Source organism: Sceloporus occidentalis, unplaced genomic scaffold, assembly GCF_023333645.1.
Source record: "Sceloporus occidentalis isolate IW3139 unplaced genomic scaffold, rSceOcc1.0.p SCAF_3, whole genome shotgun sequence".
NCBI classification, from domain to species: Eukaryota; Metazoa; Chordata; class Lepidosauria; order Squamata; family Phrynosomatidae; genus Sceloporus; species Sceloporus occidentalis.
In genome coordinates this window covers 28,430,665-28,458,033 of record NW_028316983.1, presented here as the reverse complement: position 1 = coordinate 28,458,033, position 27,369 = coordinate 28,430,665, and the positions used below count along the sequence as shown (strand labels likewise).

Here is a 27,369-nt window from a genome sequence, read left to right as displayed (position 1 = left end):
ACCTTAAAACGGAGGCTACTGTAAAACGAATACACTTTGCAACATATTAACCGAGGGAGGTAAATTATTAGTTCATGTTGATCAAGTCCTCAGGGATTCAATTCTGGGTTTCTGACAAATTTCTCTCAATTTTGTTCTGTTTTGTATAGTACTGGGATATGTCAGAAATAGATACAGGAGCGTGAAACAGACAGACAATGCATAATATATATTGCTGCAGATGATAGTTGCAGCTAGATTTTTAAAATTAGTCCCAATTTCATTTCCATACAAAGAAGGAACCCCAAACTTTTAAAAATCTTATATATGCTGATTTCCGCTAGTCAACGAATAGATAAATACATGTTTACTTTCTAAAAGAATATTCCATCTACACAAGCTAAAAACGTATTTGGTCAGGGAGAAAAGTTACAATTTTCCACGGTAGGGTGCAAAACTCAATTAATTATTAATGGCAAACTCGCAAAAAATCTAATCCGTGAAAGTTAAACCTGTGAAAGTCAAGAATCAACTGCAGTTGTGTTCCCAATATACAGCTCTAATTCATGTAAGATGCAATAATAAAGCAACTGCAAATTCACACAAATGGAGAACTAAAATAATGGAGAATTAAATCCAAAATTTCTAGTGCAGGCAAACTTACTTATTGTATAAATGTGCACTGATTTTAGAAAGGCGCCATATACAAGCACAGTAACATCCTAATGTAGCTAAATATGGTTTTCTTCTTGCTATCAACCAACCTTTTCTAAAGTACACAGATCCATTGGGTGAAAGATGTATTCTGCATAATCTGGATGCTGATCCAATGAAACTGGCTTTTGAAATGGCTCTGTCTGTTTAAAAAGCATAAAAGTTTAGGGTCACAAGTGCATTAAATCTGTAAAAGATTTTTGTTCAACTAAACAGATGATCTAATTAAATGGGCAGATTAATCCCCGCATTTACTAACAATCCCCCAATTTATTATTAATACACTTTTTTAAAAAAAAAATTAAACTGCATGTGGCAAGGACAACTTAAAAAATGTATCAGTCAAAATCCAACTACAGAGCTCATCTAGAATACACCCATTAATTAAATCAATAGGAACTTGGTAAATTCCCACTGACACAATGGACTAGTTGGAATTAGCAATGAGATTTAGGTCTTTAACCTGTTAGAAAAACTAAAGCAGAATACCTCCTTTAAAATGGACCTGCTATTGGCAATGCATATACACAATCTAAAATAAAGAAATATTTTATTTTAAAATCATTGCCTAAATCCAATGTTAGTTTAGCTCTGGAATTTTAACTATCGTCAAAAGTCTTGGAAACAAACATTTCTGGTGAAAGTAAAGATGGCAATTCATCCCCAGTTTGAATGATAAGTTCCCTTCATAGAATCATAGAGTTGAAAGAGACCACAAGGGACATCCAGTCCAACTCCTGCCATGCAGGAACTTCCAGTCAAAGCATACCCGACAGATAGCCATCTAGCCTCTGTTTAAAGACTTCCAGGGAAGGAGACTCCACTATACTCTGAGGGCGTGTGCTCCACTGTCAAACAGGGAGCAAGCTTGTTTTCTGCTGCTCCAGACTAGGACACGGAACAATGGATGCAAACTGCAGGAAAAGAGATTCCACCTCAACATTAGGAGGAACCTCCTGACAGTAAGGGCTGTTCGCCAGTGGAACACACTCCCTCAGAGTGTGGTGGAATCTCCTTCTTTGGAGGTCTTTAAGCAGAGGCTGAATGGCCATCTGTCAGGGATGCTTTGATTGAGAGTTCCTGCATGGAAGGGGGTTGGACTGGATGGCCCTTGTGGTCTCTTCCAACTCTATGATTCTATGATTCTATGAATAGAGTGGCACTGTTACTTCCCTTGATCTAGACACTATACTTTTATTGATACAGCCTAATATTGCATTGGCCTTTTTAGCTGCCGCATCACACTGCTGACCCATGTTCAACTTGTGGTCTACTTGGACTCCCTAGATCCCTTTCACATGTAGTCTCGTTCAGCCAGGTGTCTCCCATCCTGGCATCATAATCCAGATGATGGGAGTAGCTCCCAAGGCATAAAATTGCATGTATCCCATCCTATATCTGTGCATTTTATTTTTCCACCCTAAGTGCAGTACCTTACTTTTATCCCTGTTGAAGTTAATTTTGCTAGCTTTGGCCCAGCTTTCTAGTCTATTCAGGTCATTTTGAATTTTGATCCTGTCCTCTAGAGTGTTAGCTATTCCTCCTAATTTTGTGCAAATGCGATAAGTATGCCCCCAATTATGTCAGTCAAGTCTTTTCCTCTTGGGTACCACTAACCTTCTTACTGACTGATTATTTGGGATGAGTCCTTCCTGAACATTTGTTCGCGAAGAAAAGCCAGAGAGAGATTTGGAACCAATATTGTTGAGGTATACATTGTATATGTTAGGGGTGGCATAAGATCAAGACCTAACAGTAGATTTTAAAGGTAGGGTTTACAGGAGTTCACAAAGGGTTTCTGTTTCCCAGTTTCTTAACATTAGAATATAATTAAGCATTTTAAATTAGGAAAGATTAGGATAATGAGAAGTGGACACAGCAAAAGGGCTGTGACTTCAGTTCAGCTTGAGAAAGGCCATTTGATTTTTAATTTTAATTGTACATATTCATATGACTCTAGCTGATTGACCACAGTATCCTTCTGGAATGCATGAGAGAGTTGGGTATTGGAGGCACTGCATTGCAGTGGTTCCAGTCCTACCTCTCGGGCAGGTTCCAGATAGTGTCGCTTGGGGACAGTTGTTCGGCCAAGAGGGAGCTCAAATCGGGCATCGCTCAAGGCACAATTCTGTCCCCAATGCTGTTTAACATTTACATGAAGCCGCTGGGTGAGATCAACTGGAGACATGGGGCGGGGTGTTATCAGTACGCTGATGACACCCAAATATACTTCTCTATGTCTCTGACTGAAGCAGTGACTAAGGATGGCATCTCTCCTCTGAATGCCTGTCTTGGGGCAGTAATGGACTGGATGAGGGAAAACCGACTCAAGCTGAATCCAGGTAAAATGGAGGTACTTGCTATAGGAACCCCGAATCCAAGAATAGAGTTATGTCAGCCAGTTCTGGATGGGGTCACACTTCCCCTAAAGGATTCTGTTCGCAGTCTGGGGGTGCTCCTTGACTTGTCGCTCCAACTGACAGCTCAGGTAGATGCAACAGTCAGGAGTGCCTGCTATCAGCTTCGTCTGATATGCCAACTGCGCCCCTTCTTGGAGCCGAGGGACCTGGAAACAGTAGTACCTGCACTGGTAACCTCTTGATTGGACTTCTGTAATGCACTCTACTTGGGGCTACCCTTGTGCCAAGTTCGGAAACTTCGGTTAGTACAAAATAGAACTTCTAGGAATTACCATATAACACCGGTCTTGAAGTCTCTGTACTGGCTGCCTATTAGCTTCTGGGCAAAGTACAAGGTGTTGGTGATTACCTTTAAAGCCCTACATGGCTTGGGCCCAGAATACTTGAGAGAACGCCTTCTTCCCTATATTCCATCCCGCGCACTAAGGTCCTCTGGAAGAAATCTACTACGTACAGCCAAAAAAATCTAGGCTAACATCAGTCTCCCAGAGGGCCTTTTCTATTACTGCTCCAAAACTATGGAATGACCTGCCGGAGGAGATCCATCATATTTCCACTCTGACAGCTTTTAAGAAAGTACTTAAGACAGATCTCTTCCAGCAGGCCTTTCCAACAGTTACCCTCCCCAGATATAGAGATATTTGTCCCCTCATCTGTCTATTCTTCCCCGCCTATGTTTCTGCCTATTTTTTTATGTCTTTAATGTCTTTAATGTTTTAATGTTTTTATACTATTTAATTCTGCTTTAGTACTGGGAATGGGGGGGGTAGGTCTAGGGTTTGATTTTTTTTTTTAATAACTCTATTGTAACTTGATGTATTTTATTGTTGTAACCCGCCTGGATTCTTTGTGATTGGGTGGGCTAGAAATAAATCTTTATTATATTATTATTATTAAGTCTTGGGATTTTTGTAGGGAGGGTGTGAAATTAGATAAACCTGAGTCTGCCTATCTCTGGCATCAAATATGATAATACTATGGTGCTTTAAATATTGTCAGAAACATATAAACTTAATTATTTATCACCAAAACATACAGTATATAATGGAGGCAAGTGTCAACATATATTATTCTTACCCCTGGTTGTTTCATTTTCTGTAGTGCAAACTTGAGCAAGTAGGATAGCTGTTCAATAGTGAGCATTGTCATGGCTTTACTCTGTGTTTCTATGCATTCGGCTACAGTAATTTTCTAAAAACAAAGAGAAAAATGCTGAAAATTAAAGTGTGGAACCAAGTAATTGAAGATTATTGTTTTATCACGAGGCATGCACATTACTGTTACATGCAAACAGAAATACTGAAATTAATTTTTGGTTAAGTGGTTCAATGGGTATTGCAGCTGTTCTGTGCTTACGTAAGTGCACTAGATTCTCAAACGGCATTTTAAAATACAGGATGGGAGATTTATTGTATTACTCCTGTGGTACAACACTTAATCAAGAATGTGGATGTTTTTTCTGGCACTTTCTGTCCATCTGAGCCCCTATCCTTTTATTAAATTGTGAAATTTGATGAAACCAGGCTTTCGATGAAAGCTTGCTTATTTTCCCCCATCGTGTCCAAAGAGTGTAGCTTTCTCCATTCTTAGTCCAGAAAACAAAGAAAGGTTGTGAAAAACAGACCATTGGGAAGGGCTTTGGTGTCATAAAGGAGATTGTGCTGAGTGACAATTTCACTCTGAGTAAGGGCTGACTTATCAAAGCCACTGTAAATTTTCTAAGCGGTGAAACTGAAATTACATAGCTACAATTGTGCTAACTCTAAAACATGTGTGAGTGTAATTTTTTTTAAATACTGGGATGTCTGAAATATTGTGTGTTAGGCCAGTATTACAGCCATGCCTACAATGAAAGCAGGCACTTTCACTTTTTTGTTCTTTATACAGAGCACCCTTGCTTTACGCGGGGATCCGTTCTGGACCCACCCACCCCCCGCATAAGGCAAATCCCGCATATCATGAAGCCCCATTCATTTGAATGGGGTGCATCCCCGTGCAGTGCGGCGCGGTGCACACCCCATACGCCATATTAGGGTTTGCCATCTGTGTAACCTCAAATCTGCATATGGCAAGGCTGCGTATGGCGCGCGCGCTATACTATTAATCTTATCCCGACATTGACAAAATCATGTTCACCCTTACTCTGTTAATGGTCTGGGGAATTCATTCCCTGTGAAGTCCAGAAAATACTTACGTAAAAGAGATGAGGAGACCCAACCCTTTCCAACATGGGAGGAAAAATAGAGAAAATCACAAAACTGGCCCAGCTTATTAAGTATTCTAATTTTTAGAAATGGTGTGAAAAAGATGCCATGGGGAAGCTGCTTTTGCCACAGGGATGCACTCCATAAAAGTCCTGGTGGTGCAGTGGTTAAATGCCTGTACTGCAGCCACTCACTCACAAACCATAAGGCTGCAAGTTCAATACCAGAGAAAGGGCTCAAGCTCAACTCAAGCTCAACATCCTTCTGAGGTCGCTAAAATGAGTACCCAGATTGTTGGGGCAATTAGCTTACACTTTGTAAACCGTTTAGACACTGTTAGTTCAGTATAAAGCGGTATGTAAATGAAGCTGTGTGTGGAACTCCCTCTCCACCATTTTTTGCTCCTGCCCATTCCGCATGGTGCATGACAAAATCAACAAAGGATGCAGATGAGAAAAGGTGAAACAACTTATGAAACCATAAAATAATAACACAACATTGGGCATACAGGCAGTATCCTAATTTTCAACTATTCTTTGCAGAGCCCCTTCCCTGCTTCCAAGAAGCAGCAGTCAAACCATATGGGAAGAGAACATGTCTGGAGAGGTAGAAAACTAGTAGCAATGAGACAAATATGTACCTCATATCAAACTAACCTCACATTCTGGGCAAAACCAATCCCCCTCTGGCTCCGCTGTCAGTTTCAGACATTTAGCGTGATAAACCCGAGGGCAGAGTTCACAGCAGAGGACTTGGCCTTCCCGATGACAAACCCAGCAATAGAAATCATTCCGTCCATCCTGCGGTACAACATCAACAGGGTCTGTGGTGAGTGGCTGCTTCATATAGTAAAACGGACCATGTCTTAGTTCTGACTGAAATGTAGGCAAGAGAGACAGGTTTGGTTTCAAAACAAATTTGTATTTTCAAATAATAATAATCAAACATGACCAACCAGCCCCCCTCCAAACATCTCATAGAACCTATCTCCATTTATGCAATTCCATAAGCTAATTCAACAAATGATGAACATTCAAAAACAGAGTTAAATATATGTCTCCCAAGGCAGTGCTATTTAAAATGCTAATTCGTGGACCAATGTCAGTTTGCAAGTTTCCAGGGAAAATGATATAGGTATTAAAAATGCGTAAAAATATGGTGACAGTTCCTGGCACACTGGAGAAAAAAGCCTGTTGATCCTAAGGCACATGCAGTTTCCCCACCACAGATGTTTTGAAGCCCTTAATTAGAATCAAGCTACTTGTGACATCAATTATGCAGTAGTAATGCTAAGACCTATCCCTTCTCCCCCCTCCCCCCCCCCCCGCCAAAAGCAGCAGGTGGATAAAGTGCAGATTGGACTTCTCTCCTCCCCAGTTATGGTTGATTTTTAGCAATAGCAATAGCAGCTACATTTCTATACCACTTCATACTGAACTAAGCAGTCTCTAAGTGATTTACAACATGTAAGCTAACTGCTCCCAACAAGCTGGGTACTCACTTTAGCAACTGCTGAAGGATGCCAGGCAGGGTCGACCCTGGAGCCCCTGGCTGGAATCAAACTCACAACCTTGTAACTGTGAGTGAGTGGCTGCAGCACCAGCATTTAACCACGGCACCACCAGGGCTCCCTAATTATTACACTGGTATGAAAATTCCCATTAGCTGCAAATTATAGATCTCCTATATTAATTTAAGTTTTGAGATGTACAAAAGAAGCTCTTTTCCCTTGTTTGGTAAAGATGTCAGAGACCTTTCTCAGTAGCTTGCCCCCATCAGTGGATCTTGCTCCCAGGAGAAGGGTGGCTGGCCCCATCCGGCCAAGAAGGCAAAAACCATTATTCTGAAGTATATTCAAATTGGGGGGGGGGGGGTATTCTATCATCACTTTTACGTTTTAAATGCTTTTAATAATTTTAAATCTTAGTGCTATTTTGAATGAGATAAATCAGTTCTTGTTTACTAATTACAACTGGTTAAAGCTGTATTTTGTTTTAATCAATACTGTCACTTGTTCTGGTTTCCATATTAGAAGAAAGGTAGGCCATCAAACAAACAATTAAAGCAGAAGAAGTTTCCCTCCAAATGAAAATATCAGTTGCTGTATGTGCATATGTACACATAGGTATGCATGTGTTTGAATGGTCTGGATCAGGGCTGCAGCTCAATCCCCTAATTTCCAAGCCATGGCTGTGCTCTTGTAATTTATATAAACCCACCTCTGCAATATTTGAGTAATAGTGTCTATTTCCAAGGGGAATGCATAAATCTTTATCACAGAAGAGATTCAACACATGCTTTGAGTACTTTTGAACAGGTTGTGTTTCTGTCTCTTGCTCCACTGTGTGTATCAGAGTTTGTGTGTAGGTTTGTGTAAGGGCTGCACCAAACATCAGCCTTTATTTTATTTATTTAGGTATTTATATCTATTTATATTTACACAAGTGAAGCTGTGATTTGCCCTGGCATATGTTAGCAATTTTCTGTATTTCAACTCATCTACCATTGGGGGCTACCCAGTTATCACAGACACTGAAAAATTATTAACATTTCTTGAAAGAACATTATAGAACATCTATTGAAAGAACATTACAGAAAATCTTGCAAGTATCTTGGTGAAATAACAGTATAATTTAATATACAGTGCTACCTCGGGTTACGAATTTAATTCGTTCCGCGGCGCCGTTCGTAACCCGATACATTTCGCAACCCGAAAAGGCGCTGGAAAGCCGCTAGCCGCGGCTTCCGATTTGAATTTCGTGCCGAAATTAATTTCGTAACCCGAAAAATCGTTTGTAACCCGGAACAGTTTTTTCCAATGTAACTTTTTCGTATCCCGGAAATTTCGTAACGCGGTGAATTCGTATCCCGGGGTACCACTGTATAAATAAGGGATGTGATGGCTCAAATGGTTAAGATGCTGACTCTGTTGATTGCAAGATCAGCAGGTTGGCATTTTCAGGCCCAGGTGCTGCGTGAGCTCCTATCACTAGTCCCAGCTTCTGCCAACCTATCAGTTCGAAAGCAGGCAAATGCAAGTAGATAAATAGGTACCACTTTGGTGGGAAGGTAAACAGCATTCTGTGCAATCATGTTGGCCACATGATCACAGAGTAGTCCTTGACAATGCTGGCTCTTTGTCTTAGTAATGGAGATGAGCACCGCCCCCTATGGTCGGACACGACTTGACAACTTTGGCGGGTTATAGACCGCCCATTTGGGGCGGTCTGGACCCGCCCCTTTCCCCGGAGTATCGGGGCTTTAGCGGTTACACCGGCAGCCGCTGAGGCCCCGATCCGCCACTTTTCAGGCTGCGGGGAAGCAGCAAAACGCCGTTTCCCCACAGCCTGAAAAGGGGTGTCCCTGGGGCTTCAAGCCCCAAGGACACCCCGCAGCAGCAGGGAGGGGGAGAAAGGGGCCGCTTGGCCCCTTTCTCCCTTGCTTCGCTGGGCGCAGCCATCTGAAGGCTGCGCCCAGCGAAGCAAAGCGGCGCCACGGACCAGGAAGGAGCTCCGAAACGGAGCTCCTTCCTGGTCCGCGGAAAGGGCGCCCTAGGCGCCCTGCCACGGATTGAGGATGTCACGTCCGCGCTGCCCCGTCTAGAGGCGGCGCGGCCGTGACGTCCTCACGGCGGCAGCCATATGGAAGGGCCGCCGCCGTTTAGTGCGTGACGAGCACGCACTCCTAGTTTTATTTTATTTTATTAACATGCCGCCTGGCTAAAGGCCTGAAATAATAAGCAAGACCTTATTTATTAGTAGGATTTTACAGGGAAAAAAGATGCAGTTCAGAAGTTCGTTTGGACAGGAACCACTTTCAGCTAACAACTCTACAAATAGGCATCACATTTTGGAATGGATCCAAAACACACCCTCACTTTTTCTTCCAAAGCTTTGGATGTCTCTTCATTGAATATAATGGAAGAAATCAACTGTAACTTGTTCATATTTTGCCAAAAGTGGATGCAAGGTGCAGATATAACATCTCCTTTGAGGGGCAGGCACCTGTCATATTTCAGACAAATTCAAAGTGGTCTTCTAAGGGTTTTTTTCCTATGCATTTTCTAAAAGAATGTCTTACCTCCTCTGCAATGAATGTGTTAGGGACTTACAGTAAATAAAAACAGTATGAAGTGATGGGGATGGGATGGAGATGAATACAACAGCATAACTGTCTGTGGTTCCATCCACCTCAAAAACTGCCTTCAATGCAACATATGCTTTGCCAAGCTGCTGCTACATTTCTGATGGAGTAACATACTGTACTAAATAAGAAAGTGTACAGTGAAGTGCCTGTACACATGTGTACCTCCTCTAACATCTCATCATTAGTCATATATTTTGGGTTCTACATCATGAAAAAGCCTACATGAGTACCATGACTCCCTGAAACAAAAATTAATCCTTAAATGTGCAAAAGGTTCATAGGATAGGAGGTTCATAGGATGCGAACAGGATGAACAGGATACGGTCAGCAGATTTGCATCACATGATGGGTGAATAAAGAGTAAGGTTACAACCACATGCCACATAGGCAGAGAGAGAGAGCAATTCAAATATGTATTCAAATATGTGAACAACATACAAATTAAATACTACTACTATTAGAAACAGAATGGGGTAGAGTTGACTAGAAGGTGACTGATCTATACTGTATGTAACAACAAGATTATACTCAAAAGGCTAACATAATCAGCAACAAGAGTAATTTTAAAAAAGATTCAAGGATTCTGATTTTAGGAAAGAACTGGGTTTCAACTGGGATAAGGAAAGGTTTCAGTTGCATAAATAAATACAACCATTAACTCTTAAAGTGTCCCTGTTCACAACAGTGCAGTTCTAGGCATGCCTACTCAGACATAGCAACCACTGATGGCAAAACAACTTAAGTTTACAGAGGAGTGCAGTCTTAAAGAGTCAATATGCAAAGTTAACAATATTTAATATCACTAGTGTTCCTTCCAAAAGTATTGTGATTGGAGAACCCTGGGAAAACATGAAGTATAGTTAAGTAACAAACCAACTTTCCCTCCTCTCCCTTTGACTGGCATTTTTCAACAAACATCTTAAAGAAAATGTATCAAACTGAGTTTACAAACTGAAAAACCAAAGAAGACCTGAAGCTTCAGACTACACCTACTTTACTTCAGGCTACTTTGGACCAAGAGCCTGAGTCTGAGGTGGTTTGAATCTCTGGCTCAAGCTCTGGATGAAACAGATGCCCAGCTACTTAACAGGATACTAAAAGAAATGGTTTGACTGAAACATATTAGCTCATTTAATTTGCACCAGGTAACAAAAGGATTCACTACTGTGTGCCCCGCTCACGAACATTTCCTTTTCTTCTCTAGCTTTAGAAAAGCATTTTGTCTTATGACAGAATCTTTCTAAGCACCATTCTGTCAAGTTGCAGTCTGTGTAAGTCCTAGTTAGTTATTTTTAAACAAAGTAACTTTAGTACATTCAAGAAATAGCAGAAAAGTAACAGTTGTTAACAAGCTGAGATCAGAGAAACTGTGTAGAGAGAGGGTTGGTGAAAATACAACAGAGATAAATGAACACTTCATATCGATGTGCCGCCATAGCTTCTGCTAGGTGAATGGTTCTAATAATATACATGTATAAAGCAAAATTAAGCAACACATGATCCATTGGTCACACCTCTCTCCCCCGATCATTTTTGTATCTCATACCATGGTGTCCCACAACTGAATTCCAAAAGCAAAATCATTGTTCTTCCATAAGATTATAATTTTTGGTACCTCTGGTATGTCCATTCTTCCTCAACAAATTCTATCACAACATGCATGTAAATGTCTCCCAAATGGAGATACACTCCACAAACTAAGCAAGTTAGTATCCACAAAAAGCTTATGCCAGATAAAGCTTGTTAGTCTTTAAGAACAAGACTCTTTTTTGTTTTTGTTGACTAACAAAATTCCTGGGCAATTTCTCTGGAAAATTAAAATTAAGATAGAGAGCAAATAATACATATCTAAAATATCTTCCAACCATTTTTAAAGTAATTAATTTTCCTTTTAGCTAAATAAAACATATTTTATGAAAATATACATGTTTATAGGGATGGGCTGTTTAAGAATGAACTATGACAATGTTAAAAGAATCCTATGATCCAGTTTAAATGTTTGAGGAATTTTCATCTACTGTCCAACTAAGACAAGTCATCATTTTCTACAATATGAGTTTGTTCACAAAACAGTAGAGCAAGTACAAAAATGTGTTTCAAAGAACAGCAATGTGTCTAAGACATCAGCACAAATGACAAAATAAACAAAAGTAGAGGACACATGCAAAAATGTCTTCAAACTAAAGTGACCTCGCTACTCCAATTAGATACAGTTCTCTAGCACAGACTATACATACAGCTTGAGAATCATTCACATTTCTTGAGCTTCCAAGGAACACTTCCAGCAAAACATATAACCATGCTTGAGACTTGACCCTCCTAATTTCAAAAGAGAAAGCTGAACAGTACAGAAATCAGAAATTTTACTTGTTTTCAACTTTACACACACACACCCCTGAGGAAGTAGACCAAGTATATGAAAGCTTATGCTACAACTTCTTCCATACAGTTAGCCTCAAAGGTGCTACAAGATCCCTTTGCACACAAGAATGTGTTGAATAACTGGTTATCTCGCTTCAATCTCTAACCTAATTTATTCAATCAAAAGCAGAAGTAAATTCAAACTGGCTCTGGGGAATCTGAAGTTCAACTGTTACTGTTTCAAGTCTAAATTAATCACTATGTAAACACCTATACGACTGTTAAATAAGCAAATGTAGATACAATTTTATGCTGGAATGAAATATAATTGTGTCCAAGGTAGCAATATTCCTGGGATCTCATGCCCACAGCAAAAAGGTATGTTTATTGAGGATGACAACCTTAAATGTACCGAATGTTTATTGAGGATGACAACCTTAAATGTCCTGAAGTAAACATGTTATACAGTCGGCCCTCTCCTTACGCGGGGGATCCGTTCCGGACCCCTCCGCGTAAGGTGAATTCCACCTATGCTCAAGCCCCAGTGGAAACAATGGGGCTTGTGCATGACGGTGTGGTGGCACGGCAGCGCGCGGGTGCATGTGCCCATTCAATTGAATGGGACGCGCCGCCCCTTCCGCCCTGCATGCTCCCCGCGGCTTGAGCGCATAAGCTCAAGTCTGCGTAAAGCGCGCCCGCGTATGACGCAGGCGCGCTGTACCTAAATCATGAATGCCAGACTTGTTCTCTGTGTCTTTCTATGTGTTGGAAACAGGGGCTTCAATTGATGTAGTGACATTCTAGCTGCAATTTGTTAACCTCAAAATATATTTCTTTATATTCACATACCTGCATTCTTAGTCCAGAATCACTTACATGCACTTATAAGCTATATTAAATATTAATCATGTATTTCATTCCTTATCAAGGAACTTCAACATTTGGTGACTTCTCATCTCCAGAATATCCTGGAGGAGGCAGATTATCTACCCAGTTTTTATTCTGGTTTCAGGGCCAAGCATGGAATAGGAACGGCCTTGGTCAACCTGTTAGATATTTATAGTGTATATAAAACAGGGGAGTGCATCCCTGATTGTTCTATTGGACTTTGAAGTAGCTTTTGATACCACTTTATCCTTCTAAATTGCCTAGTCACAGTGGGATGGACAGGTTGCTTACCTGTAACGGTATTTCTTCGAGTGGTCATCTGCGAATACATACAAATGGGTTTTACTGCGCCTGTGCAGTGCTGCTCGGAAACTTCTGGAATCACTGGGCAAAGTAGACTTTGCAACTTATGGCAACTTTTTGGCGGTAACTCCGCCCACCCTTTATAAGGCCCCTGCCTTCCCACTCTTTCCTCAGTTCCAACTTTTTCCGCTGCGTAAGCGAAGAATGAGCCAATCAAGAGCAGGACACTGAGGGGAGGATAGGCGGGATTTGTATGTATTCGCAGATGACCACTCAAAGAAATACCGTTACAGATAAGCAACCTGTCCTTCTTCTTCGTGGTCTCTGCGAATCATACAAATGGGTTAGACTGACAAGGTTAGGTAAGCGGCAGAGGGAGTGTTCTGAAACCAGATAAGGCTAATCGAAGTGGTTTATTTTCAACAATAAATATTTGAAACCACAATAACTATCAGTCTTTTGTCAATCATTTGACAGCATTACATTAGGAGCTGCAACTCCTATGAAGCAAGAAGAACATGAAAACATGAACTGAGACCCTTGGGTCTAGTGTAAATTTCATAACATCAAATGACAGCAACATTTCCTGGGTATAACACAACCACCAACCCACTGTGGCATTAGTAATACAAATTTCAATGCAACCCAGAAACCAATACTGCTCTACCAAAAGCTGCATCCTGTCTGGCCCTGGTGTCCAGTCTGTAATGTTTGATAAAGGTCATTGGCTGGGACCAGACAGCAGCTTTGCAGACATCCTCCAGAGGTACCCCAGTCAAAAAAGCGGAGGATGCTGCTACCGCCCTAGTTGCATGCGACCGTACCCTGGTAGGGAGAGGCCTGCCCAGCAGTTCATAGCAGAGGTGGATGGTACCAGCCACCCATTTAGAAAACCTCTGCACCGAAACGGGCAGTCCCTTTTTCGGTTCTGAGTAACACTGGAACAGTCTCTCGGAATGGCTCGAACCCGCAGTTCTGTCCAAGTAGAAGGCCAAGGCCCTCCTAACGTCCAAGGTGTGTAAAGTCCGTTCGACCTCCGTAGTCGGGTTCGAGGCCAGGGTAGGCAGCACAATGTCCTGACACATATAAAAGGCCGACACCACCTTAGGCAAGAAGGTGATATCGGTACGGAGAACTACCTTGTCCTTATGGAATCTCAAAAAGGGTTGGTCTCTCCGTAAGGCACAAAGTTCGCCCACATGGCGGGCCGACGTGATGACCACAAGGAAGGCAGTCTTCCATGTCAACAGTCTCAAGTCAGTTGTGGCCATGGGTTCAAAGGGCTTGGCTTGTAAGGCCGTCAGTACCGAGTCCAATCTCCAAGCCGGGGTCGGTACCGAAACCGGGGGGGTAGAGATTGCCACACCCCTTCAAGAAAGCCTTAACCAAGGGGTCCCTGAAAAAAGAAGGTTTGTCCCCAAACTGAAACTGAGAATGGCAGAAAGATAGCACTTGATGGAGGTGAGGCTGAGTCCCTCCTCCAACAGTGCCATAAGGAATTGCAACACCACTGGGGTAGAGATCCGGTCCCGGCCAATATTCCTATCGGACAGGAACCGGCAAAACCTCTTCCACTTTGAGGCATAAGATCTTTGGGTGGACGGTTTGTGGGCAGCAAGGATCACCGTCCGCACAGAGTCCGGCAATGTAGCTAGGGACAGAGCCTCCACGCCACCAAGGGTAGGTTCTCCATGTCCGGATGACAGACCCGGCCATTCCGGATCGTGAGGAGGTCTGGGCGAAACTCGATCCGAAGAAACGTACTCTCTAACAGGTCCAGTAGAGATGGGAACCACGGCTGTCTGGGCCACCACGGGGTGATGAGGATCGCGTCCGACCGGTCTGAAGTCATCTTGGATACCACTCGGACAATCAGCGGGAATGGAAGGAAGCCGTAAAGCATTGTCCCCGGTCCATCTGAAACCGAGCGCGTCTCCTAGGGATCGTGTGCAGCGCGTCCTGGAACAGAATTGGAACAGTGAGCGTTGGCCTCGGTCGCGAAAAGGTCGATTCGGGGGGTTCCCCATCGGCTGAATATCTCTCTGATCGCCTCCGGGTGAAGCCTCCACTCGTGCGAGACCGACAAGGCTCTGCTGAGTCCACCTGCCAGGTCGTTGTCCTCTCCCGGGAGGTGAATCGGCTGGAGATGGATTCGTCTTGGGATGCACCAGTCCCATATCTGCATCGAGATGTCCAGCAGTGTCACTGACTTGGTGCCTCCTTGCTTGTTTATGTAGAACAGGACCGTCGTGTTGTCCGTTCTGAGGAGTACCACCTGGCCGGTCAACACTGACTCGAATGCCCTCAGGGCCATTTCTACAGCCAGCATCTCGAGGGCATTGAACTCGAGCAGGTGAGCTCCCCAGCCATCCAGGGATGCATCGGTCATTAGAGTCAGCTGCGGCTGCGGCGGGGAGAAAGGTAAGCCGGCACAGACGTTTGGGGGGTTGAGCCACCACTTGAGGGAGGACGCAACGGGTCTTGGGATGGTAAGCCACTTGCGTGGCGAGTCCGTCATCGGATCGAAGACCGAGAGGAACCATCTCTGTAGCGGTCGTAGACGAAGCCTTGCCCACGGTGTCAGGAAGGTTGTGGAGGCCATATGGCCCAGAGCCACCTGGGCGTCTCTGGCTCTGACCCTCCTGTAGCTTAGGAGGGGACACAGAGCCGATCTGAGTGACTGAAAACGGTCCTGAGGGAGGAACGCGGTGCAAGTGTTGGAGTCTAACACGGCGCCAATGAACCGGACCTGCTTGGAAGGGTTGAGGCGAGACTTTTCCAGATTGACCACCAGTCCAAGAGATCGGAGGAGTGTGATTGTGAAGTCGATGGCCTGAAGGAGCCTTTCTCGCGAGGAGGCTGCTAGAAGCCAATTGTCCAGGTACGGGAATACCCTGTAGCCTCTTTGGTGAACATAGGCCAACACCGGTGCCAGACACTTGGTGAATACTCTCGGCGCCGTCGCCAGTCCAAACAGCAGAACGTTGTAGTGGTAGGCGTCGGAGCCGACGGCGAAGGTGAGGAATCTTCTGTGGGCCTCCCAAATTGCAATGTGGAAGTAGGCATCCGTCAAGTCGACCATCGTGAACCACAGGTCCTGGTGGAGAAGGGGCAATATGGAAGCTAGAGTCACCATACGGAAACGACGGTAGTGGAGGAAACGGTTTAGGTCTCTCAAGTCCAAAATGGGCCTAATCCCCCCATCTGGTTTAGGCACCGTAAAATTACTGGAGAAAAAAGCTCGAGGCCAATTAGCAGTCTGTAGCGGGGAAATGGCCCCTTTGTGCAGTAGAGAGCATACTTCATCGAGAAGGGTGTCTGAGGGTGGGGTGGAAATAAAGGTCCCCGTCGGGGGAAGTTCCTTGAACTCGAGGGCGTAACCCCTACGGACGATGGTAAGTGCCCAAGAGTCACATGTTATAGTGGCCCAGGTGTCAAGAAAGGGCCGTAAGATGTTCAAGAAGAAGGGGGATGGGGTGACGAAGTACGCAGTACCACATCACGACCTTTTCTTGGTCTGGTCCGACTCCTGCCAGTGGGGCTTACGATACCGGGCTGGAGGACCTCGTCTACCAGAGGAGGAAGAGGAATGAGAGGGATACCTAGGGCGCTGAGAACCCTGGTGTTGGACCTGTCGCTCCTGTTGGAAGGGCCTGAACTGCTGGCCTTGGGGCTGCCACTGGCGCTGTCTTCTCCGGAACGGAGGAGTTGAGGAGGAGGACATACCGTGTCTCTTGGCGGCCGCCCTGAGTTTGAACTTTCTGTTGAGACGGTCGTCGGTCTCCGCATGGAACAACCCCGACTCGTCCAACGGCATGTCCTCGATGGTAATCTTGACTCCAGGGGTCAAATCGGTTCCACGAAGCCAGGCATGGCGCCGAAGAGCCAGCGAAGCCGACATCGCCCGACCCGCACAGTCAGCTACGTTGCGGGAAGCTGTGATGAGCCAACCCCCGATGGAGTGGGCTTCACCCTGGATTTCGACCAGCCTCCGCTGCGCTTCATCTGGAACATCCGGGATCAGGGGTGAAATATCCTCCATCAGAGCCTGGACATAAGCCCCCATGCAGGCGGTATAGTTAATCGCCTTTACCGCCAAGGAGGATGCCGAGTAAGCCTTTTTCGCAAGGCCATCCACCTTGCAGGCCTCTTGGTCAACAGGAGAGGTGGCCGGTTTATGAGTTGCATTCAGCTGGGCCCCTTCAACAATAGCTGAATTTTGTCTCGGGTGGGTAGAGAGCCAAGGGCAGCTTGCTGGAGCGACCCTGTATAGGGATTCGATCTTCCTCGAAGTTCCCGTTAGAGAAGCCGGGGAGTCCCAGGACCTCTTAAGAACAGACTCCAAGGATGGAAGGAGTGGGATGGAGGGAGGGGTCGGGACCCGTCCATGTACCTGGCGCTTGACCGGATCTTTAGCTGCTTCCTCAGGGTATTGCAATTCGATGTCCAGAGCCCTGTACATCTTGATAACATGTTCGTTAAATGTCCTGAGATCGTCGGTGGGAGAGGCCGGCTCGGGGTGATGCATATTCTGCGGAGAGTCATGCAGTGAAAGGTCCTCATCCGAGGGGTTGTCCGAGGAAAGGATCGTCTCCGTGTCTGATTCTAGGTCTGAGTGGCTTGGTAGGACCGCTTCCTTGACAGGTGTTCGAACTGGTGCCGCCACCCGGGCTATAGGCTCTGAGAACCCTGATCTCGATTCAGCTGGGACCGACCTGGGAGGCTTTGACGATGCGGCCTTCCCCAGGTGATCACAGGCCGCCCGAGAGTGTTGTCTATCCTTGAACCTCCTGAAAGCCATGTCCCTTGTGACAGACATATAATACCGGCCCGATTCCGAGTCGTAGAAGACATTGGGGTCGTCACCCTCTTCGGGATCATCATCAGAATGCACTTGAAGAGGCTCGCTCGGTACTGGAGTGGGAGAACGGTCTCGTCCTGATGCGGGCGTTTGAACTGGCTCCTCAAAGGGCAGAGTGGCGAGGCCCGACGGAGTCGGAGTCAATTCGGGCTCGACAACCCGTTTTGGGGACCGCTTCCTCTTGTCCGCCTTAGAGCTCTGTCAGTCTGGGGAGCGATGGCGCTTAGAAAGTGAGGGACGATCAGGATCCTTGGGAGCCTTGGAAGACGAGGAGTCCCCCGATGGCTTGGGTCTCTTCGAGGTCGCCGGGGCCTGGTCTTCTGGTTTGGAAGGATCCGGTGTCTTAGCCTTCCTCTTCGGGGCCCTCGGTGTTTCCGGGGGGGAAGAACAGGTTTACCTCCAGCTCCGAGACGGTGGAAGAGCCCGAAGGTATCGCCACCGCGGCTCCGTCACCCTTCTTCGGTGTGGATCCGGCCTGCTCAAGGATGGCAGTATCGGGAACAGCCTCCTTCGACTTCGACTCCTTGGCACCCTTCTTGGCCGCCTTGGATGGCTTCGAGCCTGAAGCAGTCGATGGATCCGTCTCATGCCTCGACTTTGAGGATACAGTGGAGACAACGGACGGCGCCTTGACAGGAGCGATGGGTGCCAACCCCTCTGTCCCCGACGGCTTGTGGGGGCGCTTTGAGGGCTTGTCGGTGGCTCTGGACCTATCTGGGTCACGGGCCACATCGTGTGATGGACCGGGCACTATTGGGGGAGCCGAGGCTGCACTAGCTGGGTTATCCCGAGCCTTGGAGGCCATGGCGGATGCAGACACCGACGGGGCTGACGATAGACGGGAATCTTCAACACGAACCTTGCCCTGTGCGATCGCGGAGGTTAAGCGGGACTCACGGTTTTTCCTCGCCTGCGATGTCATGGATCTGCAGAGGGTACAAGATTTCACATCGTGGTCCTTTCCCAGGCACAGCAAGCACGAAGAATGCGGGTCCTGAACCGGGACTTTGCCCCCACAGACATCGCACTTTTTGAACGGGGGAGACATTGCGACCAAATCCGACAGTGTCAGAAGGCTCGAGACGCAGTCAAAAAAGCAGCAAACAAGTCCAGAGGAGTTAGAGAGGGACGAAGTCAAGCGGTCCGAATGGTCAAATCAAAGGGGAGGTCAGCAAGGTCAAAAACAGTCCGAGGTCAAGTCCAGTAATTCAAGAACAAAGAGCAAGCGAAGTTCCAAGAGCACCAACGCGGCGGAAAAAAGGAACTGAGGAAAGAGCGGGAAGGCAGGGGCCTTATAAAGGGTGGGCGGAGTTACCGCCAAAAAGTTGCCATAAGTTGCAAAGTCTACTTTGCCCAGTGATTCCAGAAGTTTCCGAGCAGCACTGCGCAGGCGCAGTAAAACCCATTTGTATGATTCGCAGAGACCACGAAGAAGAATAGTCATTACCTTTAATGCATTAATCAGTGTTAAGACCACTATACTCAAAAGACTCCCTGCTTCCACATGTCCCTATATGACTGTTAACATCTTTCAGATAGGCTCACTTATGTGCCTTGCCAACTTCTGGGTGGAAATGAGAGAGCCTCTTCTCCAGCTGCTTATAGAGTGCAGAACTCTGTGCTTAGAGAGGCCTACTTCACCCACCTCACACTGATGATTTTCTGCTCCTGTAATGCACTGGTTGCATCAATCTGTGTTCAGCAGTTCAAATGCAAAACTAGTGATTGGAACAAGAGTATGGACATGTCTTTCCATCTTAGACCTACATCCAGGAAGATATTCATACATTCTAGGTAATACCATATGCCAAGTGAAAATGAGTAGCACTTTACACTTCAGCATAAAGCATTGTATGTTCCTTAGGACATACATGCCTAAATCCTATTGTTAGTTCTACTAGAATCTACCAGAGGAGAGCTTTTGAATTAACTATATTTAACTGTGTATTGACTCATCATTCAAGAATTGATTTAACAGAATATTACTTACTATTAATTCATTTCTTGATTAACCAACAGGATTCAGCCATACTGTTCTAAGCACTCTTCAGTTCACCTTCATGAAAACTAATCAGCCTGCAACATCTCTAAAGATTGCCTTATGGGGTAGTACTGGGCATGTGTAATAAGACGATGACTATTTACTGTTATAAATATCAACCGAGTAGCAATTAATGAGGGTGTATGGGAAAAAAGAGAAGTATCATCAGATCCTGTTCTTGCAGCAGCCTCAGCTTGGTCATACATCCATCATGACAGCAGCTCAGCACTGCAGCCAGCTCAAGAGCTCCTGAAGAACATTAACACGAAAGGCAAGAGACTCTGTTGTTTCTACCGATGTGGCTTATTTATTTAGCTAGCCCCATGGTAAAGACCTAGCAGAAGAGACCGCGTCCCTGGTAAGAATGTGCACAAGGAAGGAGAGAGGTCCAAGTCCACCTAGTTTCAAAGTACATCCCATGGGGAATGCAGAGTATGACTCTGCATACCAATTGCTGGGAAAGAACAATGGGAGAGAATTATCCAGCTGCTTTGGATCTTCCAAGGAGCCTCTCGCTTGCCAATACAGGAAGCAGGATCTGGCCCAGCTGAGAGCCTTTGGCCTGATCCTGCATAGGTTTTTTGTTTGTTTGAACTGTATGTCCTCTGTGTGTGTGCTGAGATTAAGTAAACCTTGCCAATATTTACCTGGAGAAGGGAAATCTTTTAAATAAAAGAAACACTAAACATCCTTTGACATTAAGTGTCTATTTAACCAGAATTCTGTTTACTTACAAATACAGCACTCTCCTACAGGCTTCACTTCTTAGTTTCATATACAAATGATGGCTGCCACAGAAAATTTTAAAAATGCAGCAATAATCTCCATATAGCCAGAGGGGAACTACCACCATAAGTTGAGATCTTAGACCAAAGGCCAATCACCATGGGTAATAATCATCACATACAATATCTGATCAGATCCACGACTTCTATTACCTGCTCTTTATTATTACTATTCAACAAGCCAGGTTTCTTTTTCTTTTTAATAGGGCTGGTTGATGAGTCTTCTGGTGAGTGACCATTGGAAGAATGTGGAGGACTCGGAAATTTCCTTTTTTGTGCTGTACGTTCAGCAGAGCCAGGATCTTTAAAAAAAAGAAGGTATAATAGGATTAACAATCAATACCAAGCCATTGCTATACTACTATTTATTTAGTACTTTACTGAATAGAACATCAACAATAAAAATGTAATAAAGATAAATAATGCTATGAAGATTTCTTTTAGCATTCAGGAAGCTAACAAGCGTTCTCCATTTTATCAGCTACAAAACAGTCACCAGCCAACCACATGGAATCAGTCCAAACAAAACTGTTGCAAATAGATAAATAATGCACACAAGAACACAGTAAGTTCTCAAAGTTGTGATCATTTGTCTTATATATGGCGTCTCTCCTCTCGTGGCCTGCCTGGAGTCAGTAATGGGCTGGATGAGGGAAAACCGACTCAGTCTGAATCCAGAGAAAACGGAGGTGCTCGTGATAGGTTCTCCTGGCCCGGGGATGGCGGTGGTTCCACCTGTCCTGAACGGGATCACGCTTCCCGTAAAGGACTCGGTACGCAGTCTGGGGGTGCTTCTTGACTCGTCGCTCCACCTTACATCTCAGGTGGATGCGACGGTCAGGAGCACCTGTTATCAGCTTCGGCTGATTCGCCAGCTGCGTCCCTACCTGGGCCAGAAGGACCTTGAAACGGTGGTACATGCTCTGGTAACCTCTCGATTGGATTTCTGCAATGCGCTCTACATGGGGCAACCCTTGTACCATACCCGGAAGTTACAATTGGTACAGAACATGGCAGCCAGACTGGTCACTGGCATGCCCAGGGCCAGTCATATAACACCCGTACTTAAAGATCTGCACTGGCTGCCTATTCACTTCCGGGCGCAATACAAGGTGTTGGTTATAACCTATAAAGCCCTACATGGCTTGGGCCCAGGATACCTTGAGGACCGCCTCTCCCCATACAATCCGCCCCGCACACTCAGAACATCTGGGCAGCATCTACTGAGGGTCCCTGGGGCAAGACTATCCTCTACATCGAAGAGGACGTTTACCATCATGGCCCCGACCCTCTGGAACACGCTGCCCATAGAGCTCCGCTCGGCCACCTCCCTGGCCCAGTTCAGGAAGGAACTAAAAACCTTCCTGTTCAAGTCAGCATTCCCCGATATAAGTCCTAGTTAGTCTCCCCCCCCCTCTGACAGCAGTGGCAAGCTGGCCAGAATGTATTTTAATTGTAGATTTTAATGTATTTTATTGTATTTTGTGTATCTGTTTATTATGCTGTACACCGCCCTGATTGTAAGAAGGGCGGTATAAAAATAAAACTTTTATTATTTTATTTATAAATGTAATTAAGATATCACTTCTGGTCACAACTGCTGAAGGTCAACAGTTTAGGAAAACTGAATACTAAGACACGGTGGAGTGATTCATAGAATCATAGAGTTGGAAGAGACCACACGGGCCATCCAGTCCAACCCCCTGGCATGCAGGAAATCCAAATCAAAGCATCCCCAGCAGATGGCCATCTAGCCTCTGCTTAAAGACCTCCAAGGAAGGAGACTCCACTACACTCTGAGGGAGTGTGTTCCACTGTCGAACAGCCCTTACTGTCAGGAAGTTCTTCCTAATGTTGAGGTGGAATCTCTTTTCCTGTAGTTTGCATCCATTGTTCCGGGTCCTGTTCTCTGGAGCAGCAGAAAACAAGCTTGCTCCCTCCTCAATATGACATCCTTTCAAATATTTAAACAGGGCTATCATATCACCTCTTAACCTTCTCTTCTCCAGGCTAAACATCCCCAGCTCATAGGGCATGGTTTCCAGACCCTTCACCATTTTAGTCACCCTCCTTTGGACACGTTCCAGTTTCTCAATGTCCTTTTTGAATTGTGGTGCCCAGAACTGGACACAATATTCCAGGTGCGGCCGGACCAGAGCAGAATACAGTGGCACTATAACTTCTCCTGATCTAGACACTATACTTTTATTGATGCAGCCTAAAATTGCATTGGCCTTTTTAGCTGCCGCATTGCACTGTTGACTCATGTTCAACTTGTGGTCTACTTGGACTCCCAGATCTCTTTCACATGTAGTTTCATTCAGCCAGGTGTCCCCCATCCTATATCTGTGCATTTCATTTTTCTGCCCCAACTTCACACATGATGAGGAAGTGCTCTAGCAAGGATACAACTGATGAAACAAATTTCCTTTGAAACTGATATGAATTTCAAGACTGTATGCCATTTGGATGGTCAGAGCAAATACACAATTTTAGAATGAATGTGGAATGCAGGATTTGTGGAAGATACATAACCCTAAATATAAAAAGACACATGACACAACTAACTGGCTACAATTACCCATAGTCTTATGCATATGCCTAAATCCCTCCACTAGTAGCACATATGTATAAGAACTATGATGCATATGTACATAATCAAATGTGGCAGATGCATGTGTTTAATTGCATTGTGTATATAAGAACTTACACCAAACAACACATGCACAACTGTTGTTTTTGAACAATAAGTATAACTCACTGCCTGTTTGCCAATGGAATTTATTGATGCTGAGTAGTTAAGACCAGATTCACATGATTCATTTGGCACAGACGCATTCAATTCAGACAAACCAGCTGAACAACCATGTTGTATGAATCAGCCTAACCACTGTGTAGGTCTATGACATTAAATATGTTGTGCTTTATCTAGGATTCTTCACAGGATAACTGGCATAGGTCTAATTTTATTGTGTTGTTTCCATATCTGCTGGAATATTTAAACAAATGAACAAGTGCAATACGTTATGTTATAGCAGCCAACTAGTTCTGCCATCTTGGACAGAAAATAATGCCTGGTGTCCCTCTGTCTGTAAACACATAATCCTGAAAAAACAGTCCACTAGAGGGCATGGAATGGCTCCCCATTACTCAGTGCAATTAAACAAAGAAGCATGTGGAAAACCAGGTCAGTAACAGATGGTGTTAATAAAAAACAAAACAGTAGATCTAGCTTGGTCCTTCATTAAAACAGCATATGCATTTGGGGAGCATGATCTTTTAATGTGCGCGATTCATGCAAGGGTATGAACAGCAAAGTATGTATAAACACTGTGGCCTGTTACAGACAGCCAAAATAAAGCTGCTTCGAGTCACTTTGGAGGTATGGTATTTCAATGATACATGCGTCCTAAGAGTCCAAAGGCCGCACCAAAGCCACCCTCCATTCCTAAGGACTGGAGTGCAGCTTTGGTGAAGCTTCCAGACTGTTAGGACTCATGCATCATTGAAACCCATACCTCCAAAGTGACTTGAAGCAGCTTTATTTTGGCTGTCTGTAACAGGCCTGTATCATTTCACAGTGTTCACAATGTACATCAATTATCATATGATTGCTTGACCAATTACTGTAATAACTGTCTTGAACTATTCAATGCATGACAACATAGCCTGAAGGTTATAATGAATCATCTAAATTCATCAGAAATTTTAAGTAGCCTCACTGATAATACAACTGGGTGAACACAGCCTTGTATCCCCAGTGCAGAAGCCATTTAATATTAGCCAACAAGTAGATCAATCCAAATAAGAGAAAACAATTAATGCTAAAGACATCCACATTTTTTTTAATCAGGACAAATACATCACTCACGTCTGGTAAGTGTGATGAGCCCTTGCCTGTCTCAGAGCTTTAGAACTAACAGAGATTCCTCAGATAGTTGCGTGGCAATCCTTGTCTCCTCCCCAAATCTAAAGATGCTAAAGGCTGGATTTTGTTCAGCTGCTACAGAACAGAGGTGCTCAAAAGCCCAAACCATATTTTCTTTCTGCTTTGGATTTACAAAGAGCATGCCTTCACCGCTGCTGTGTTGCCCAGGTATCTACAGCACCAGAAAACCAGCACATTCTTCTATATCCTTTCCTGCAGGAGAAAGTATAGAGGCTTCTCTGGTAATTGTATGGACAAACCAGTCAAATACCTCACACCTATTCCAGTAACAGATTTAAGGCAGGGCAGAGGGCTAGGCAACTGGTGTAGTAGAGGATAACAACATTCTTTATTCCTGTAGCTGCATTTTCCAGTAATTAGTACTGAGAAACTGTCTCTTCACCTCTTCTGAACTAAAACAGTTGGCATCCTAAGTACCCAAAAGGCACTAGATCCCATCTGATCTTGAAAATTAAACAAGAACATTTCTGGTTAGTACTTGGATGGTAGATCACTAACAAATATCAGGTGTGAAACCACCTGAGTATTTCTTGCCTATTAAATTCATGGTGTAACCATATGTCAACAGGCAACTTGAAGGCACACAAGCACACACATGACAACAGAAAAATGTACTTCTGGCATGATTACAAAATGTAGTTTTTATTATGGATCAGTTTTATTCATTAGTAACTTAAAGTTGTGTTCAAATTTATTATCTGTGGAATGTTCCTAAAATCAAAACTACTGAAAACTGCAATAAAAATATAAAAGCAAAGTATTTGAAAGTCTTCCTATAGATAAGCCCGAAAAATTTGAAACAAAGGCAACTATACTGCTAGAGACTGACAAGTGGCAAGAGAGCTACTCCAATCTTTCTCTGCCTACCTGCTCATTTACCTACATGCAGTTCCTGATCATCTCTGGCTATTAGGCTAGAGCTGAACTTCAATGCTATTGTTGTAAACTGGGATATTACTTTTTAAGTTCTCCAGGGCCTGGCAACAGATGGCTAAGACACTAGCCCAGGTTCACAGACCACCACTTTGAGTATCACTGCAACAGCATATAAGAGACAATGGCCTCATCTGCTTTTGTAATCAGGAAGGCAGATCTTTTAGGTGTAATTTGAAAGGGTGAGAGAGGGTAAAAGACACTCATCCCTCACATCAAATAACCTGGGAAGCATTCCTACATTATATTCCTACATGAATGCTCTCTGTTCTAGAGACAATTTTCCCTTACTGCAGCTTGAGAATGCACACAGGTTACTGGAGTGTTCTGTCCTCAAACTCCTTGCCTAGTAAGGATAAAAAATAAAATAAACACATCACACACACCCAAAACATGCCACCCTGAGAAGTAAAGCAATTGCAATGACTTGAACTGTCCACATAATGTCCAATAATGTCTAGCTGCATTACCACCACTATTTATCTGAAGCCCTCCAAAGTGTTTTTAAAACTCTAAGTAGAAAGCAATCTGAATGCAAGTCATTTAAAGGCCCCATTCCCACTGGGCCATTTACCCTGGAAGGAACTGGGCAGATCCGCCCCCCCCCCCCCCCCGAATCTCTCCGGAAACGTGTGCCCACTATCATTTACCTTGATCGGGGTAAATTAAACCTCCAAAGTTCACATTTGTGGTACCAGTTTAAAATGAAGGCTCCTTTGCTGTCAATCAAATTCTCTTCCAGTTTTGTCAGAGGTGATGTCTCCTGCAGCCATTGGCCAACAGAAGGGATGCTTTCCCCCCTCCTTTTAAAAAAAAGTAGAAGAAGTGTGCGCACATATTCTGTCAAATTTAAAAATCTCCAGGTTTGTGTGTGTGTTGGGTCTATTTGCGTCATTATGCATTATGGCAACCCTAAAACGACCCCATCCTGAGGTTTTCTTGGCAAGATTGGTTCCGAGGATATTTGCCATTGCCTTTCCTCTGAGGCTGAGAAAGTGCGACTCCCATGCGTTTCTGCAGCCTTCCAGTCTCGCCTTCGCTTCCAGCCCAAGCCTCCCCCCCATGCCATGCCATCCCGTTCCCGTCACAATAATAATAATAATAATAATAATAATAATAATAATAATAATTCCTTGCCCCAGAATGCCATCTCTGCATCCTCTTGCTTTGTTTTCCCTCCTTGCAACCCCAGAATGCACACACATACATATGTAGCAAAAGCATACACATATTGTAAAAATTTGCCAAATTAAAAGGGAAACATTTGTAAAATTCACATTGTAGCATTCAAATCTTACAGAAAAATATTAAAAAATAAATTTTAAAAGCCTTTTGCAAACTGGGGTGTCCTGACGGGAGCAAGGAAGTGAAAGGGAAATAGCACAAGCACACACACACACGTAGCATTTGAATCTTACACAAAATAATAATAATAATAATAATAATAATAAGCCTTTTGCAAACTGGAGTGCCCTGATGGGAGCAAGGAAGTGAAAGGGAAAAACAAGCACACACACATTCTATCTATATGTATCACCCTATAGCAAAAAGCAATTCGTATAGTCTGTCAAAATTAAAAAATTTTAAAAAAGAGAGAGAGAGAAACCTGCCTGCGAGAGGGTGGCATGTTCCGTTCTCTGCTCTCCCTCTGACCCTCCTTCCCCTGAACTTGACCCTTTCTCCAGCTCCTTCCTTCTCCTCCTCCTGTTCCTTCGCCTGATGAAGGGGAGGCATGTTCCGCCCTCTGCCTTCCCTCTGACCTAAATCTCTCCCCTGAACTTGACC

The 27,369-nt window shown here is 44.3% G+C and overlaps 1 protein-coding gene across 9 annotated transcripts in view; it reads right to left on the bottom strand.

Annotated features, from left to right (window-relative positions):
- ZMYND8 (zinc finger MYND-type containing 8) overlaps nucleotides 1-27,369 on the bottom strand; it is a 127,656-nt gene that overhangs the window by 42,793 nt on the left and 57,494 nt on the right. For all 9 annotated transcript variants that reach the window (XM_089513890.1, XM_089513888.1, XM_089513893.1 and 6 more), the window contains 4 exons: nucleotides 20,856-21,004; nucleotides 5,974-6,192; nucleotides 4,191-4,304; nucleotides 744-836 (listed from right to left, as the gene is read on the bottom strand). In XM_089513890.1, the coding sequence (XP_089370016.1) occupies nucleotides 744-836; nucleotides 4,191-4,304; nucleotides 5,974-6,192; nucleotides 20,856-21,004 (575 nt within the window). The remainder of the gene's footprint in view (nucleotides 1-743; nucleotides 837-4,190; nucleotides 4,305-5,973; nucleotides 6,193-20,855; nucleotides 21,005-27,369) is intronic.